Below are 14825 nucleotides of genomic sequence, written 5' to 3'. Positions count from 1 at the left end.
ACAATTCATTTAGTTTACAGCACATTTCTACATATATCTACTATGTGCATAGAACAGGGGGGTCTACCATAGAAGAATTTTATATTAAATGCCCCAAAGAGCATGGGATTCTTTGAATTTAGAACACATCAGATAATTATATGGCCAAGGTAAGGAAAACTCTCATTGAAGAGAAGACAAATTACTGCCATTTAAGAATTAATCTAAATTCTTATCAATCCCATATGGCAATTCAATCCTAAGTAGTGTCCATGCTTCATTTTATGTGGTGTGCAAAGAACCTGGTGACTTGCTACTGCAGCAATACTGCACACTTCTGGAGCTTGGGCTGCCTACAAAATAGGCACTAAAGACTGTGAGTTTAAGATGAGCATGCACATTCCCCTTGAAATGCAAAGTTGAAACCATAAGCAGCTAAGCACTCTGGGGATTTATTTCTGTTTCAGTGTGTTTTAGTAAACCAGTTATGGGAAGAGTTTCTAATATCAGCTGTGGATTATATCCTTAAGTCTTACTCATGACCTTTAAGAATCTAACTTCCAAATTTATCTGGCTACTGTCAAGTAGTCTAGGTTCCAAATTTAAAAATCAACAGGCTAATTTTGGATGTCATTTTTTTGGTTGAGGAGGCTGGTTGATAAAACCCTTCTAAAGTTCCTTTCTAGCTTACTCCGTATTTAGAGGGATCAGATGGGGGGCACCAGAACAAGCTATTATAAAGAGTGTGTGAACTGGGTAAGGGACCAATGGCTAGAAAAGCTAACAGTTTGTTAAAGAAACATCAGAGCTGACAGAGAGGTGAAGAGCCTATTGAACTAGTTGAGCATGAGAGAGGTGTCTACATCCTGAAATTTCAATAACTGATGTTAAAAGGTAGACAGTAGGTTCCTCATGGTAGGGAAGATGCTGAAGACAGGCCAGAGACTCAGTGCTTCCAAATCCCTTCCCCTGGAACAAATGAAGACTTCCCCTTGGGTCCATGGTATGCTTTTGTGAAGCTAATCCTCTCCAGCAGGACTCTGGAAATGATCCCCAAATGTAAGACATTTTTAAAGCTTTCTAAAGGTGATATCCCACTATATCTCTGCTGTATTATTCCAGTATTTATAAGAACACTTCCCAAAGATAGCTACAACCAAAGCTATCTTTCTTTTGGAAAACTAAAGCAAACTGCAAGGATTCCTAGACCCTCAGTTACACTAACTCACTGATGGGACTTCAAGTGAAAAAGATCACCATCTTTCTGTGTCAGCTTGCTACAAAGGGCAGAAAACTCTAACCCTGAGGTAGCATGGTAAAACAGCAATGAGGATCTTTGGAATTTACCCTTTGATCCCATATAACTATAGACTTTAAAAAGACTAATTACCTAGCTAAAGCATTCACTTGGAATTTAAGCATTCTCCCTCCCAGAATTGTTGGTCACCCAGGTAAGGGGGGCAGAGTATACAAGTACCGTAAAACAACCTGAATAGTTTGTCTGATAAAGCCTGGCAACTGAAAAAAGGAAACAAGGACACAAACAAGAACTGGAGCCAGCAAATCATAAAGTATCTTTGGCATCTCATTAGGAATCTTTGTTAATATTCTCATGGTCAGCTGAAACTTAGGTTGGAAATGTGTACTATTTTATACTAGTGCTTATGCCACTCTTTCCTAACATATGATAAATTTGGAATTTTTTGTTTAATCTGTGACAAATCTTTAAACTTTCAGAAAGCACAGCTGAAAACACTGCTTTCCTTAAGATGTGAGGAGGGTGACCGACATTTGCTTGTGTACCTATGCTGCCTCCTCTGCTCACTTCAATGTTATTATTACTACTTTCAATCTCAATGAGGAAAAGTCAGCAAAGGGAAGGGAGAAAACGCAAGACAGATATTTGCAGGCACCCAAGCATCACAGGATATATTGGTAGACAAATCTCTATATTGCTTTTTAGCATCTCTTTACTTTTATTGACCAGGTAAAGAAGGTTAGGAGAGATAAAGAACAACCTGGGTTTATGACATATGTCATACTGAAATGGCTGTTTTTTTCTTTTTAAGTTTTCAAATTTCCCATCTGGTTTTAAAAGGAGTTATTTCATGGTGGTTCTTCAGCAGGCTTTACTGAGGTAGATAAAACATGAACAATAAGTAATCTGAAGGATGCAGAACAGTAACTAAAGCCTGTGTGGATGGAGTTAGTTGGAAACAATTTCTGTACAATACCACAGAAAAGAGGAACTATGCTAAAGGCTTTATAACATTTGGACAGGGTTTTTAGAATTTAATAGGTGGTTAAAAAAAATCTGGCTAGTAAAGAACAGGACTGCAAGAAAATGTCAGAGCAAGAGAACCTTTGTCAGTACCCAGGTGATCAAGAATAGGAAAATAATAGCAAGAAATGTATATCCCTTGGGAACTTAGAAACCACCAAAAGTTAACATATAATATCACAAGGGTTAAAAGCAACCAACAGATTTGATGGTTTAAACTGCCTTTTTTTTTTTTTTTTTTTTTTTTTTTTTTTATGGATAAAGAGTAAATTCTGCCTCTTCTTCAGGCCTCTGTTTATACACAGATATTGTAATTGTATTATGTATGTCAGGGAAAACCAAATTCCTGAGAAATAATTAGTGAAATGGATTCTGAACTCATTTTTCTGCTTGTCTGAATTACAGATAAATAGGCTGGTCTTCCTATTAACCTAGTGAGGTTAATACTACCAGCTGTGGCCTTTCTTTCTGGAGAATTACTGCAGTCATCATAGGCAGATGCTGTACTTTTAAATGAACATGCCATTGTAGACCAAATGTTAGTAGTTAAAACACCACCACCATGGAAACACACAAAGCTATAGTCAAGTTCACAAACACAGCTGGTGGGTGAGAAACCCTTAATGAAGGAAAGAAGTTCACCACTGGCTCCAAGTTATTCATCAAGACTTCTAATACACACAGATTGGGATTGTTTTATATGAGAGAGAATAAAATAATAACAATTGGCCTCAGTTTCTCTCCCCAAGTCTAAGAATAGACATTTGTTAGAACACCCATTGAAAAAAGAGAAAAATCACACATAATGTTCTTGCGGGTTGACGTAGACTCTCTCCCGGTCATCATTTTGATGATGTTTGCCAGAGCTCCAGTCTTGGTAGTGCATCTGATTGTAAAGGGGGTACATCTGCTGAATCTCATCTACCCCCACTGGATTCTCATCTTCATAGTCAAATCTCCTGCTATTTAGTCCATTCTAAAAATTCAAACATTGCTTACATTAGCAAAGCAGCTGTTTGTATTTTAGCACTTTCATATAAACAGAAAACACTGCAGTCTTTGTCCTTTGTTCATTATCCCCCAAGCTATTGAATGGCAAGGTAAAGGTCAACAATTTTTCATTTTTCTAGTTATTTGTTGCTTATAATACCCAAATAACAGGGGCAGTAGCCCCTAAATACAAAATTGTAACTGATGGGGACTGTGTTCAGTTTCGGGTTTCAAAATTTGGCGTTGGTATTAGTTAAGAAAAACTGGAGAACAATTTTATGAACTTCAGGAGTCTCCCAGGAAGTCCTACACTTGCAATGAGTACATGAGATACATAGAGAATTCAATCAAACAACACAAAGCAAAAAAGAAACCTCAGGATTCAGCTCTAGGAAATCAGAGAAAGGACACAGTGACATGGACTGGTATTTGACCATATATCCAACAAAAATAAGAATAAGAAACACTGCCAAAAATATCCTCTTGTCTTGATTTTTCTTCCTTGCTTTGTTTGATCTTGTGTGTACCCCACGATGATCTGTATCTCTGGTACAGATCCCTCTGCCTGGTTATTGGTTTCATAAAATTTGATTACTTTCTAAGCAGGACAAGCAAGCCTAAGAACTTTACCAAATCATGCTACAGACACTAAATAGGAGAGTGATCAGTAAAATGAATTTTTATGGAAATCAAATAATCAAATACACAAGCTAGCTGCAAGCTCTGCCTGGGCTGACCCTGCACAGTATGACCATGCTACTTACAGACAGCTGAAGAGTGCCAACTTCTCTCTTTTTGAACTGAGTCTGCAAAGGCAAGGGTTCAGTCTGGAGAAAGAAGAAATAGAGACATGCATTTTACCAACTGTGTCTTGTTAAATGTCTACAAACTAGGAAAAGTGTCCCATACAGAAGGGAAAAAGCAACTACATTTCTTGAGAGTTTGTCTCTCTCTCCAGGATCCAGAAAATATACAGAACATCTGTTGCAGAACATCACAGGCAAACTTGTTTATATCTTTCTTGAGGGAGGGCTTAGCACAGATCTTCTATGTTTTCTCAGTGGAAGAGTCTGAAATTTTGAATAGGTTTTGTGGTGGGGACAATGAAATGCTATTTTTCATCTTTATCTATGTATGCATACATGGTCATCCTCCTCCTCTTGCCTGCTACTTCCCCATCCCCCTTCATTAAAGAAGGGATTCTCCATTTTCACACCTTAACCCAAAAGGAATTCTCAGTTTACAACACATACCTACTCTTCAGACCACAGCTCAAATATCACCACTTAAATAACACTTTGCCCAACATCCTCAGGCAGGGATAGTCACTTTCTTTTCTGTGCTTTCATCACATTTATGTATTGCAATTAGTCATTTACTAGATTTGAGAATGTTGGTTAGAATATATTACAAACATTATCTCATTTAATCCTTAATAAAACTGAGATCCAGACTTGTTAAGTAAGGTGTTTTAGACCATACAGCTGGTAAGGGGTAGACTGTGATTCAAACATGGCTTTGTCTAATTTCAAATCTTGTATTCTCATATTCCTTGCTTCTAACTTGATGCCTGGAAAATAGATGTTTGATAAATATAATAAAAGAATGACTGAATGTCCCAGTCATGTCTCTTAATTTTTGGCAACTGAAATACTACCATCTATCATTGCCTGACTAAAATCCTTTTTTCCACAAGGCCTTTCTATATCCCCTGGTCAAAGTTAATCTCTTTACTTACAGTTTTCCTATTGCTTCTTTTTTATACTTTTATTATAGCACACATCACGATCTGTCATTTTCATTGTCCCTAGTATCTGTATCTTTCAACTTCAATAAACAGTGAGTCTCTCTTGGCCAATATCCTCTGCCCCCAAACCCTAGCCTGGGGTTCTGCAATAGTGAGAAGCCAATAGTTAATTAGTGAATTTCCTGGAATCTAAACTACCATCAATTCTAGATATCCCATGTCAGGTCAGGGTTAACTATGTTTTAAATTACCTGTGATAAATTCACTCCCTCTATCCTATGCAGCATGATCCTAGGGTGATTTCCACATGACCAGATGATATTAACAGGGCACCTTGGTAAAAGCTCAAGGTGGGGCCAATTAATGGATGTGTTCATTATCCTACAGGGACTTGTGCTCAGAAAGGCCCAACCTTGGGGTTTAATGCTTTGCAGTTGCCATCTTAAATCTTTAAATAATTTTATCTTTGAACTTGTGTTTTGTAAATAGTCTGATGGGACAACAGAACACGGTTTGGGAACCTGGGTTCTAAGCTGATGCACAGCTGCCTCCCACTGCCTCCCTGACATTCGTTTTTGGCCGCCTACTCCCCGACTCCCTGTTGCCCCCTCCTACTCCTGCAGAATGACAGCAGCTGCCTCCTGCCCTGGTGGGGGCCTACAGTCCAGCATGGTGAAGGTGGAGTCAGGAGTGCATGCCCCACCAGCATGTTGACACATTGACAGGTGGCTAGAGCTGCAACTTGGCAGGGATGAACCTCTCACCCACCCCAAATCCAAATACTCAGGATTGTTCTTCCAAGGAGAAATATATAGTATCTACCAAATGGTGGGCAAGCAAAGATTTCTGATGGTCATTCTATTCCTCGCTTAACAGTGCTTTTTTTGGACCTATGTCTGATACAACTTTTTTTGATCATGTGGATGTGTGAAAAGAAATTGGAAAATAAAACTTGAAAATGACAACCTCTGATAATAAAATGTGCCCAAGAATATGGCCTATTGCCTACTCTCCCCACTACTGGCAGAATGTGGAAAGCAGGGGTGTGATTAACCTTGAAAGAGATCACATTCTAGGAATGCAATGGTTAGCTTAAAGAGCCCAAGAGAAGGATTGGTTGGAATATATGCTGCTCTACGTTTATGCTATAAGATCCCAAATGTAAATTTAACATAACTAGGAAGTAAATTATCATTCACATTTTCCTTAACATTGTAGGTAAGACTTGCATTTGGTTATAAATGAAACAGTAACAATCTCTGAGTCCCTGAAAGCCAGTATTCATAGATGGCATAATGGATGATGCAGCATCATGAGTAATGGTGTTCCAGTATTAAGTAAACAGCATTACAGAACTGAAGAGGCAAGGAAATCTGTCCATTTTGTTTCAATACAAAGAGATTTCAAAGAGCCATGGCTTTATGAGTAATAAAAGCATTGCCACCTTTTTCTCACGGTAGGAGATTAATCAAAATAGTCCATCTGATAATAAAAGACAAGAAGAGTTTCTAGACCTCAACAGGAAGAAATGGTGCATGGACATCACCAATAACCTTCACGTACACTGACTGGACAATAAAAAAAAAAGTGCAAGTTCTTCTCTATCCAATATTCTAAATCTTCATCAATAAACCACAAAACCTCACATGATCCCATGAATTTTGTAATACAATATTTAATCAATTATTTATATAGACAGGAGCACCACACACCTTAGCAACAGCCCTGCATTCAGGACAGGGGCCTACAGAAAAGCATGCTGCACCTGCTTTGCATTGTGTGCCTATTCAGCTTGTGACAAGATTTTGTATCCTTCTCTCAAAAAGTAAGGAACTTAAATCTAATGTAGTGGTATATGCATATGTTCTCTTTCGGCCAACCCACAAACTACCTGAAATGCTGCATATATTGACTTTAAAAATAAGTTAATAGCCATAGTATGTAGAGAAGTGTCTTGCCTAGTACCTTACATGTGTTTGATACTTAAAATATATGTAACGACTAAATCAATAATACTTTGATGGATATAAATATATATTATTCTATGTTTCTTGTATCTTTTTTTAGAAAGCCTTGGGCTACTATTAATCTAATTAATATATAATTTTCAGTTCCCTAATTAAATGTATTATCTTACAGCAATTAATATTGAGCTAGAACCCATACTCACTGTCCTAAATTTACTAAAGTCATGTAGACTTTTATTCTTGGCTTTCCAGGTGCTAACAACACTAGTTTTTCAGGTTGTTATCTTAATAAATGTTATACTTTCTCTGACCCAACAAACAAATCAAAACCTCCCCTCTTTACTAGGTATTATATTTTAACATGCTTCCACAGAGATACTATTTTAAAATCCCATAAGCAGAGCTTTCAGAGTTGTTAAAGTTTATTCTCTGTGATGACAGAACTCAGATGTCAAGCTGCTACTGTTGTGAGGACTACAATAACCCTGTTTATTCTGTTGGCTCTGGTGTGAAAAAACTTCACCTAGAATTCTATTTGGAAACTTTGTACCCACTGCCAAATTTGTATCCCTTTGGTCCTCCATTTTCTTTCATAATTTCATCTCCCAAATGATCTTTACTTCCTTCATCTGACCCATCCTTCCCCTTTGCACCAACATCATTGTTATCTATAAACTTGAAACATTGTTTCTTTTAAACATATTCTCCTACCTTCTTAAAATTTTTCCTAACTATATCCCCTCCAATTCCTAGCCCCAACTGGCATCTGCCTCTTCCAGAATTTTCTTAAGCCTGGAGAAAGCAGGACTCCTTTCAAGTACCATGTTAGTACTAGACATAGTCTCCCCACTAAGGACTCGAGCACCTAGATCACTGTCTTCACCCCACTCATAGTCTTAAAGGGCCTAGATGTTCACACAGATGATCTCATACCCCATCTAGCCATATTATGGCTTCTCTCTCTGTTTTAGAAAACTATTCCCAACCCTAGAAGAACTTCCATATCAATTTCTTAACTTTCAGCTATCTTGCTCTCTTACTTTTTTTTGCCACTGATCCTTCCTACTGGCATATAAACACATTCAAGATTCTCCCATCTTAAAAGAGAAATGAAAAGATAATAGCCATTGAAACTTCAACTCCCCAAATTCTAAAAGGTCCTTATTCTCAAACCTCAACTTAACAAGATACCTAAAACTCATTACCTTCCTGTTGAAGGACCATCTATCTTCCCTTAGTTCCTAAGGTTGTAAGTTAAGATATACTAAGCATTCTACAATCTTGCACCAAGTGTGTAATTGGTCTGTCCTCTACTGTTATCTCCCCAATTCAAGAGTTTGCTAAGTTTCCGTGTCATATCCTTGGGTAACTTTCCACTGCCACTTATGGCACAGCACATGAATATTGTAAAGTGGCACTCACTGTGTTTTTTGGCCAAGAGACTCTCAGAGTACAGATTATACGGAAAATGCATGAATAATGAATATATTACTTAATTACTTTGATTCTGACTAAATTTGGCTGACTGCTTAGAAAAATGGAAGAAATAACTAAATATTGCCCTCTTATGCCTCTCAAGAAACCCTCGATCCTTGATAATTCAACGTTTCTATTATTCTTTACTTTTTAATTCACTCCTATTTGCTTTTGTTATTCTCTCAGTTCCACTGGTGACCAGGGAAATAATGATTATTTTTCTCTATCAGAGTCTCAGAATACCAAGCCATTTTCCCTAAGCTGAATGCTTGTTCCACAACTTGCGTTCTTTTTCCCCTGGTCGACTCACTATAAGATGTTCTGCATCTGTTGGCATTCTCTCTGTCTTCTGACATATGGTTTCAGAAGGTGTTTTAAATGATTTCATTCTTTCAACCCAGTAACCCTACTAATGCCTCTTCCTTATACTTCTAAGTTAACTTCTGTTCTGGAAACAGACGTAAAGATGTATGATGCATAACTAATAACAGCCTAGACCATCTTCCATAAACTGCTATAAAACTGGACAAAATGTATGAAACAATAGTTTCGGACACTGCGCAGCTGTGCAAAGCAGGACCACAGAAAATGGAAAAACAACTACAGCAAAAGAAAACCAAAGGGTCCTCTAATAGCTCTGATTTTTCTGCTGGCATTGGAGGAGGTATATACTGAACCTTAAAGAAACCACTGAAAAAGTGAAACAAAGAGGTCTGGGTAAAATTTAATAGAGATAAAATAAGATAATAATAATAAAAAAACTGCTAATTTAAAAGAAGGCAAGAAAAGAGGGCAAAAGGAATTGATGGGACAAGGAGAAAACAGATAACAAAATGGTGGACTTAAATCTAACCATATCAATAAATATATTAAATAAAAATGGACTAAGCCAATTAAAAGGCAAGGGTTTTCTTCTGAAGCATGCAACTAGGTGAATGGACCCTGAGAACAGTATGTTGAGCGAAATAAGCCAGAAACAAAAAGACAAATATTGTAATGCCTCACTAATATGGACTAACAATAATGTGTAAACTCTGAGAATTGAATCAGGGAGGATGAGTTATCAGGAGAAAGCTTACTGTAAAGGTTCCTAGATTATAAGCTCTTAAAGCTGTCACATCTGTTCATGAGTTGTAATGGTTACTTCTAAATTTTGAGATGCTGAGCTGTTTGTGTGTGACCTGGTTGGTCCCTGGAGCTTTGGGTGTCTGTGTGGCACCTGGGACTCACAGCCTGAGTTCCGCAGCTGTGAGTGTCGGCATTGCCCCATGAAGCAACTGGTAAAGAGGCTGAAAAGGAGATCAGACTTTGATTGGAGATACGAACGAAATGGACTTGGTTAAGACTGGGGTAGATCAGACTAAAGGGTAGAAGATGATACTGATTGTGTTTTAAAACTTCGGCTTCTGTGTGAGACCAAAGGAAGAGATGTTTATGTGGTGCAAAAATCTTTATTTTTTGTAACACACTGTGTAATTAAACTTATATGGTTAGTTTACGCAAATACCATAATTACATGGAACCTTGAACAGGGAGTGAAATCTGGTTGGTTTGTACAGGTTATTGTGAAGCCCCATACATCCCAGAGTAATATGGGCAGAGAACAAAAAGTATTTGCAAAGCCCCCTTGAGGACTGGTGAAAAATGTGGAAATATTAAACTTTCCCACCTGGGAATTTCTGATATTCTCGCAAGTACTGGGGACTACAAGTTTGGTAGACCGAGCCCTCAATCTTGGGGCTTGCCCTTATGAAGCTTGTTACTGCAAAAGAGAGGCTAAGCCTACTTAAAATTGTGCCTGAGAATTACCCCAAGAGAATATCTTTTGTTGCTCAGATGTGGCGTCTCTCTCTAAGCTAACTTGGCAGATGGACTTGCTGCCTTCCCTCCTCCGTAGGACATGACTCCCAGGGGTGTAGGTCTCCCTGGCAGCGTGGGACATGACTCCTAGGGATGAGCCTGGACCCAGCACTGCAGGATTGAGAAAACAAAGTTTCAGTGGCTGAGAGATTTCAAATGGAGTCAAGAGGTCATTCTGGAGGTTATTCTTATGCATTATATGGATACCCCTTTTTAGTTTTTAGTTAATAGCTAGAAGGAAATCTCTGAAGCTGCTGAACTGCAATCCAGAATCCTTGATTCTTGGAAGATAAGTGTACAACTATATAGCTTACACGGTGTGACCACATGATTGTGAAACCTTATGGTTCACACTCCCTTTATCCAGTATATGGACAGATGAGTAGAAAAATGGGGAAAAAAAGTAAATTAATAATATTGGGGGAGGAGGGGTATGGGATGTTTTGGATGTTCTTTTTTACTTTTATTTTTATTCTTATTTTTACTTTTATTCTTTGAAGTAATAGAAAGTTTCAAAAACTGTGGTGATGAATGCACAACTATATGATGATACTGTGAACTATATGATTGTACACTTTGGATGATTGTATGATATGTGAATATATTTCAATAAAATTGCATTAAAAAAGGCAAGTGTTTTTAGACTGAATAAGGGCACTACCAAGTAAATGCTATCTACAATGAAATGCATTTTAAATATAAAGATATAAATAGGTTAAAAGGAAAAGGATGGAAAATGTATACCATGGAAACACTAATCATAAAAAACTTAAAACTGGCGTGGCTATATTAATACCACACAGTAACATCAGAGCAAGGAAAATTATCATAAGCTAAACAGGGAAATTTCACAATTGATTAAAGCATCCATTTATCAAGAAGACATAACATGGCAATCCTAAATGTTTATGCACCCAGTAAGAGAGGTACAAAATACATTAATAACATAACTGAGAGAATAAATATATTCATAAATGTAGTTGGAAATAACACTGCTCTCTCAGTAACTGACAGAAATGTAAACAGAAAATCAGTATGAACATAGAAGACATGAACAACACTAACATCCAACTTGACATGATTAACATTTATAGAGTACTAAACCCAACAGCAGCAGAATATACATATGTTTCAGTGTACATAGAACATTCACTAAGATAGAATAAACGCTGGGCAACAAAACAAGCCTGAGATTATACAGAATATATTTTCTGACCATAACAGAAATAAATGAGAAATCATTAATAAAAACCTATTTGGAAAATCCCCAAATATTTGGGAATTAAACACCACACCTCTAAATAACCATTGGGCAAAGAATAAATAAAAAGAGGAAATAGAAAATATTTCTATTCTAACTGAACATTAATGAAATCATAACATACCATTTACTTTGTGGGATTTCAAATAAAGAAGCACTCAGAGGAAAATTTCTAACTTTAAATATTTGCATTCAAAAAGAAGAAATTAATTATCTAAGTTTCTCATTTAGAAAGCTAGAAAAAGAAGAAAAGATTAAATCGAAAGAAAGTAGAAAGAAGGAAATAATAAAGATGAGTGAAAATAAATAAAATAGACAATGGACAAACAATAGAGAAAATTAATGAAACCAATACCTGGTTCTTTGAAAAGATTAATAAAATCGGTAAAACCCCAGCAAGAAAAAAGAGAAAACACAAACCAGTATCAAAAAAATTTTGATTCTTTATGAATTGAAATAATTATAGGAATGTGTTATGAACACCTTGATACCAATTAACTTGAACAACACAGAAGAAACTGACAAATCCTTTGAAAGACATTAATGACCAAAACAGACACAAGATGGAAAATAAAATCTGAATAGCTCTATATTTATCAAAGAAATTGAATTCATAATTAAATTTTGAAAAAAAACTACAGGCCTAGATGGAATCACTAGTGAATTCTACCAAACATTTAAAGAAGGAATAATACTAATCTTAAACTTTTTCAGCAAATGGGGGAGGAGAGAACACTTTCCAATTACATTTGAGAGACAGCATCATCCATATTAAAACTGGACAAAGATATTATAAGAAAAGAAAACTAAAGATTTTTATTCATAAAATTCCAAAACTGGAAACAATCCAAAACGAGCTTCAATAAAAGGAAATAAAATACAAACACATGCAAAAATATGGATGAGTCTTAAAAATATGCTGAGCAAAAGAAACCAGACACAAAAGAGCACAAGCAGGAGGCATGTGGGGCGTAGGGTGGGGTAGGAGGAATATTTATTGCAAACGTATATGAGGAAATTCTTCAGGGGATGGAAATGTTCTTGACTTGGGGTGGTGGTCACATTAGTGTATACATTTGGCAAAGCTCATCAAACTGTATTCTTAAAATGTCCTAGTTTGCTAATGCTGCAGAATGCAAAACACCAGAGATGGATAGGCTTTTATAAAACGGGGGTTTATTTACAATTACAGTCTTAAGGCCACAAAGCATCCAAGGCAACACATCAGCAATCGGGTACCCTCACCGGAGGATGGCCAATGGCCTCCGGAAAACCTCTGTTAGCTAGGAAGGCAGCTGGCATCTGCTCCAAAGCTCCGGCCTCAAAACGGCTTTCTCCCAGGACGTTCCTTTCTAGCAAGCTTGCTTCTCTTCAAAACATCACTCCCAGCTGCACTCTCTTTCCTCTCTTTGAGTCAGCTCATTTATATAGCTCCACCGACCAAGGCCCACCCCGAATGGGTGGGGCCACGCCTCCATGGGAACATCTCATCAAAATTATCACCGACAGCTGGGTGGGGCACACTCCAAGCAAATCCAACCAGCACCAAAACTTCTGCCCCACACAAGACTACAAATATAATGGCATTTGGGGGACACAATACACTCAAACCGGCACATTCCACCCCCTGGAACCCAAAATGACATTATCTTTCCAAATACAAAATACATTCATTCCATCACAATACCACAAAAACTCAAATCATTTCAGTAACAAAAGTTAAGTACAAAATCCCATCAAAATCAAATATAGGCGTGGTCAGTCCTAAGGCATACTTTTCCTTTAGCTTGGATCTGTGGACTTAGAACAAGTTATATGCTTCCAATATACAAAGGAGGGACATTCATAGGATAAACATTTCCATTGCCATAAGGAGAAAGAGTAAGGAAAACAGGGTTAACAGGACCAAAACAGTTCCTAAAACCCACAGGACAAAGTCCATTAGATTTCAAAGTCCGAGAGTCATTTACAGAACAATGTTGCATCCTTGGGGCTTGAGAGAGTGGGAGCCTAACCCTTCCCAAGGGCCTTTTCTGCAGCCCGTTCCTCTCCAAACACTTAGGTGAGTGCTCCAACATTTCCACACATTAGGGAGACCACCTTCTCGGCCCCACCCTCCTCAAACATCGGGGCAGCTCCCGGATTCCCTTCCATCTCCGGGTCACATGCTCAACCCCTTCAGAACAATGTGGTGGCAGCCAGGCTCTCCCCAATTCCCTGGAAATGTGCTCCACCCTCTTTGGGACCTGAGGTGCCAAAACTCTTCCAGAGCATCGAGGCGGAAAGCCCGCCCTCGACCTCCAGGGCAAACTCACCCTTTCCATGCATGTGGGCTGCTCCGCTCTCCCAGCCCTAAACCTCTTGACTCCAGACCTCAACCTCCATGGCTCTGTCTTTAAAGAGATTTTTCCTTTAATTTTTTCCTTGTCTGTCTCCTCCAGTGCAGACCGGCAATGGCTCCGTCTATAAAGATCTCGCAAAAATTCTGTTGGCTTTGCATGAAGCATGCAGGGGTCAAAGCCATCAGACAATAGGAGTTTCCACAAATCCTTTCTGCTTAACTCCTTATCCAATCTTGGCTTGTCCTCAGGTTGGGCTGTAGCTTCTGGGATTCCACCCCCTGGAAGCCTGTAATTTTCCAAGCTATCAGTTTCTGATTTCTTGGAACCCAAGAGTTCAGTTCTAAGTTTATCTCTCTCTGCTCGCATTTTACTATAAGCTGCAAGGAGAAGCCAGGATATATCCTCCACAGGTAGTCTGGAGATCTCCTCAGCTAAGTATTCCAGTTTGTCACTTTTAAATTCTTCCTTCCATCTGATACCAGGACTCAATTTTGCCAAATTCTCTGCCACTTTAAAACAAGGTTCGCCTTTCTTCCAGTTCACAACACATTGATCATCTCTGTTCAAGGCCTCATCAGAAGTATCTTTAGAGTCCATATTTCCACAAACAGTCTCTTTAAAGCAGTTTTGGCCTTTTCTATCAAGCTCCTCACAACTCTTCCAGAAATTCCCCCTTATCCATTTAAAAAGCCGTTCCAACATGTTTGGTATTTGCAAACTCAGCAGCAAAAGCACCCCACTTCTCTGGTACCAAAATCTGTCCTAGTTTGCTAATGCTGCAGAATGCAAAACACCAGAGATGGATAGGCTTTTATAAAACGGGGGTTTATTTACAATTACAGTCTTAAGGCCACAAAGCATCCAAGGCAACACATCAGCAATCGGGTACCCTCACCGGAGGATGGCCAATGGCCTCCGGAAA

At 38.2% G+C, this 14825-nt stretch overlaps 1 protein-coding gene across 1 annotated transcript in view; it reads right to left on the bottom strand.

Annotated features, from left to right (window-relative positions):
- Positions 1-1931: 1931 nt before the first annotated feature.
- The window catches only part of NECTIN3 (nectin cell adhesion molecule 3), a 166543-nt gene continuing 153649 nt past the window's right edge, over positions 1932-14825 (bottom strand). The window contains exons 8-9 of the mRNA XM_037835203.1: positions 4015-4077; positions 1932-3236 (exon numbers count right to left, since the gene is read on the bottom strand). Of these exons, the coding sequence (XP_037691131.1) occupies positions 3057-3236; positions 4015-4077 (243 nt within the window). The 3' untranslated portion in view covers positions 1932-3056. The remainder of the gene's footprint in view (positions 3237-4014; positions 4078-14825) is intronic.

This window comes from Choloepus didactylus, chromosome 1 (genome assembly GCF_015220235.1).
Source record: "Choloepus didactylus isolate mChoDid1 chromosome 1, mChoDid1.pri, whole genome shotgun sequence".
NCBI lineage: Eukaryota > Metazoa > Chordata > Mammalia > Pilosa > Megalonychidae > Choloepus > Choloepus didactylus.
Note: the sequence above shows the minus strand (reverse complement) of the source record. Positions and strands in the feature narration are given on the sequence as shown.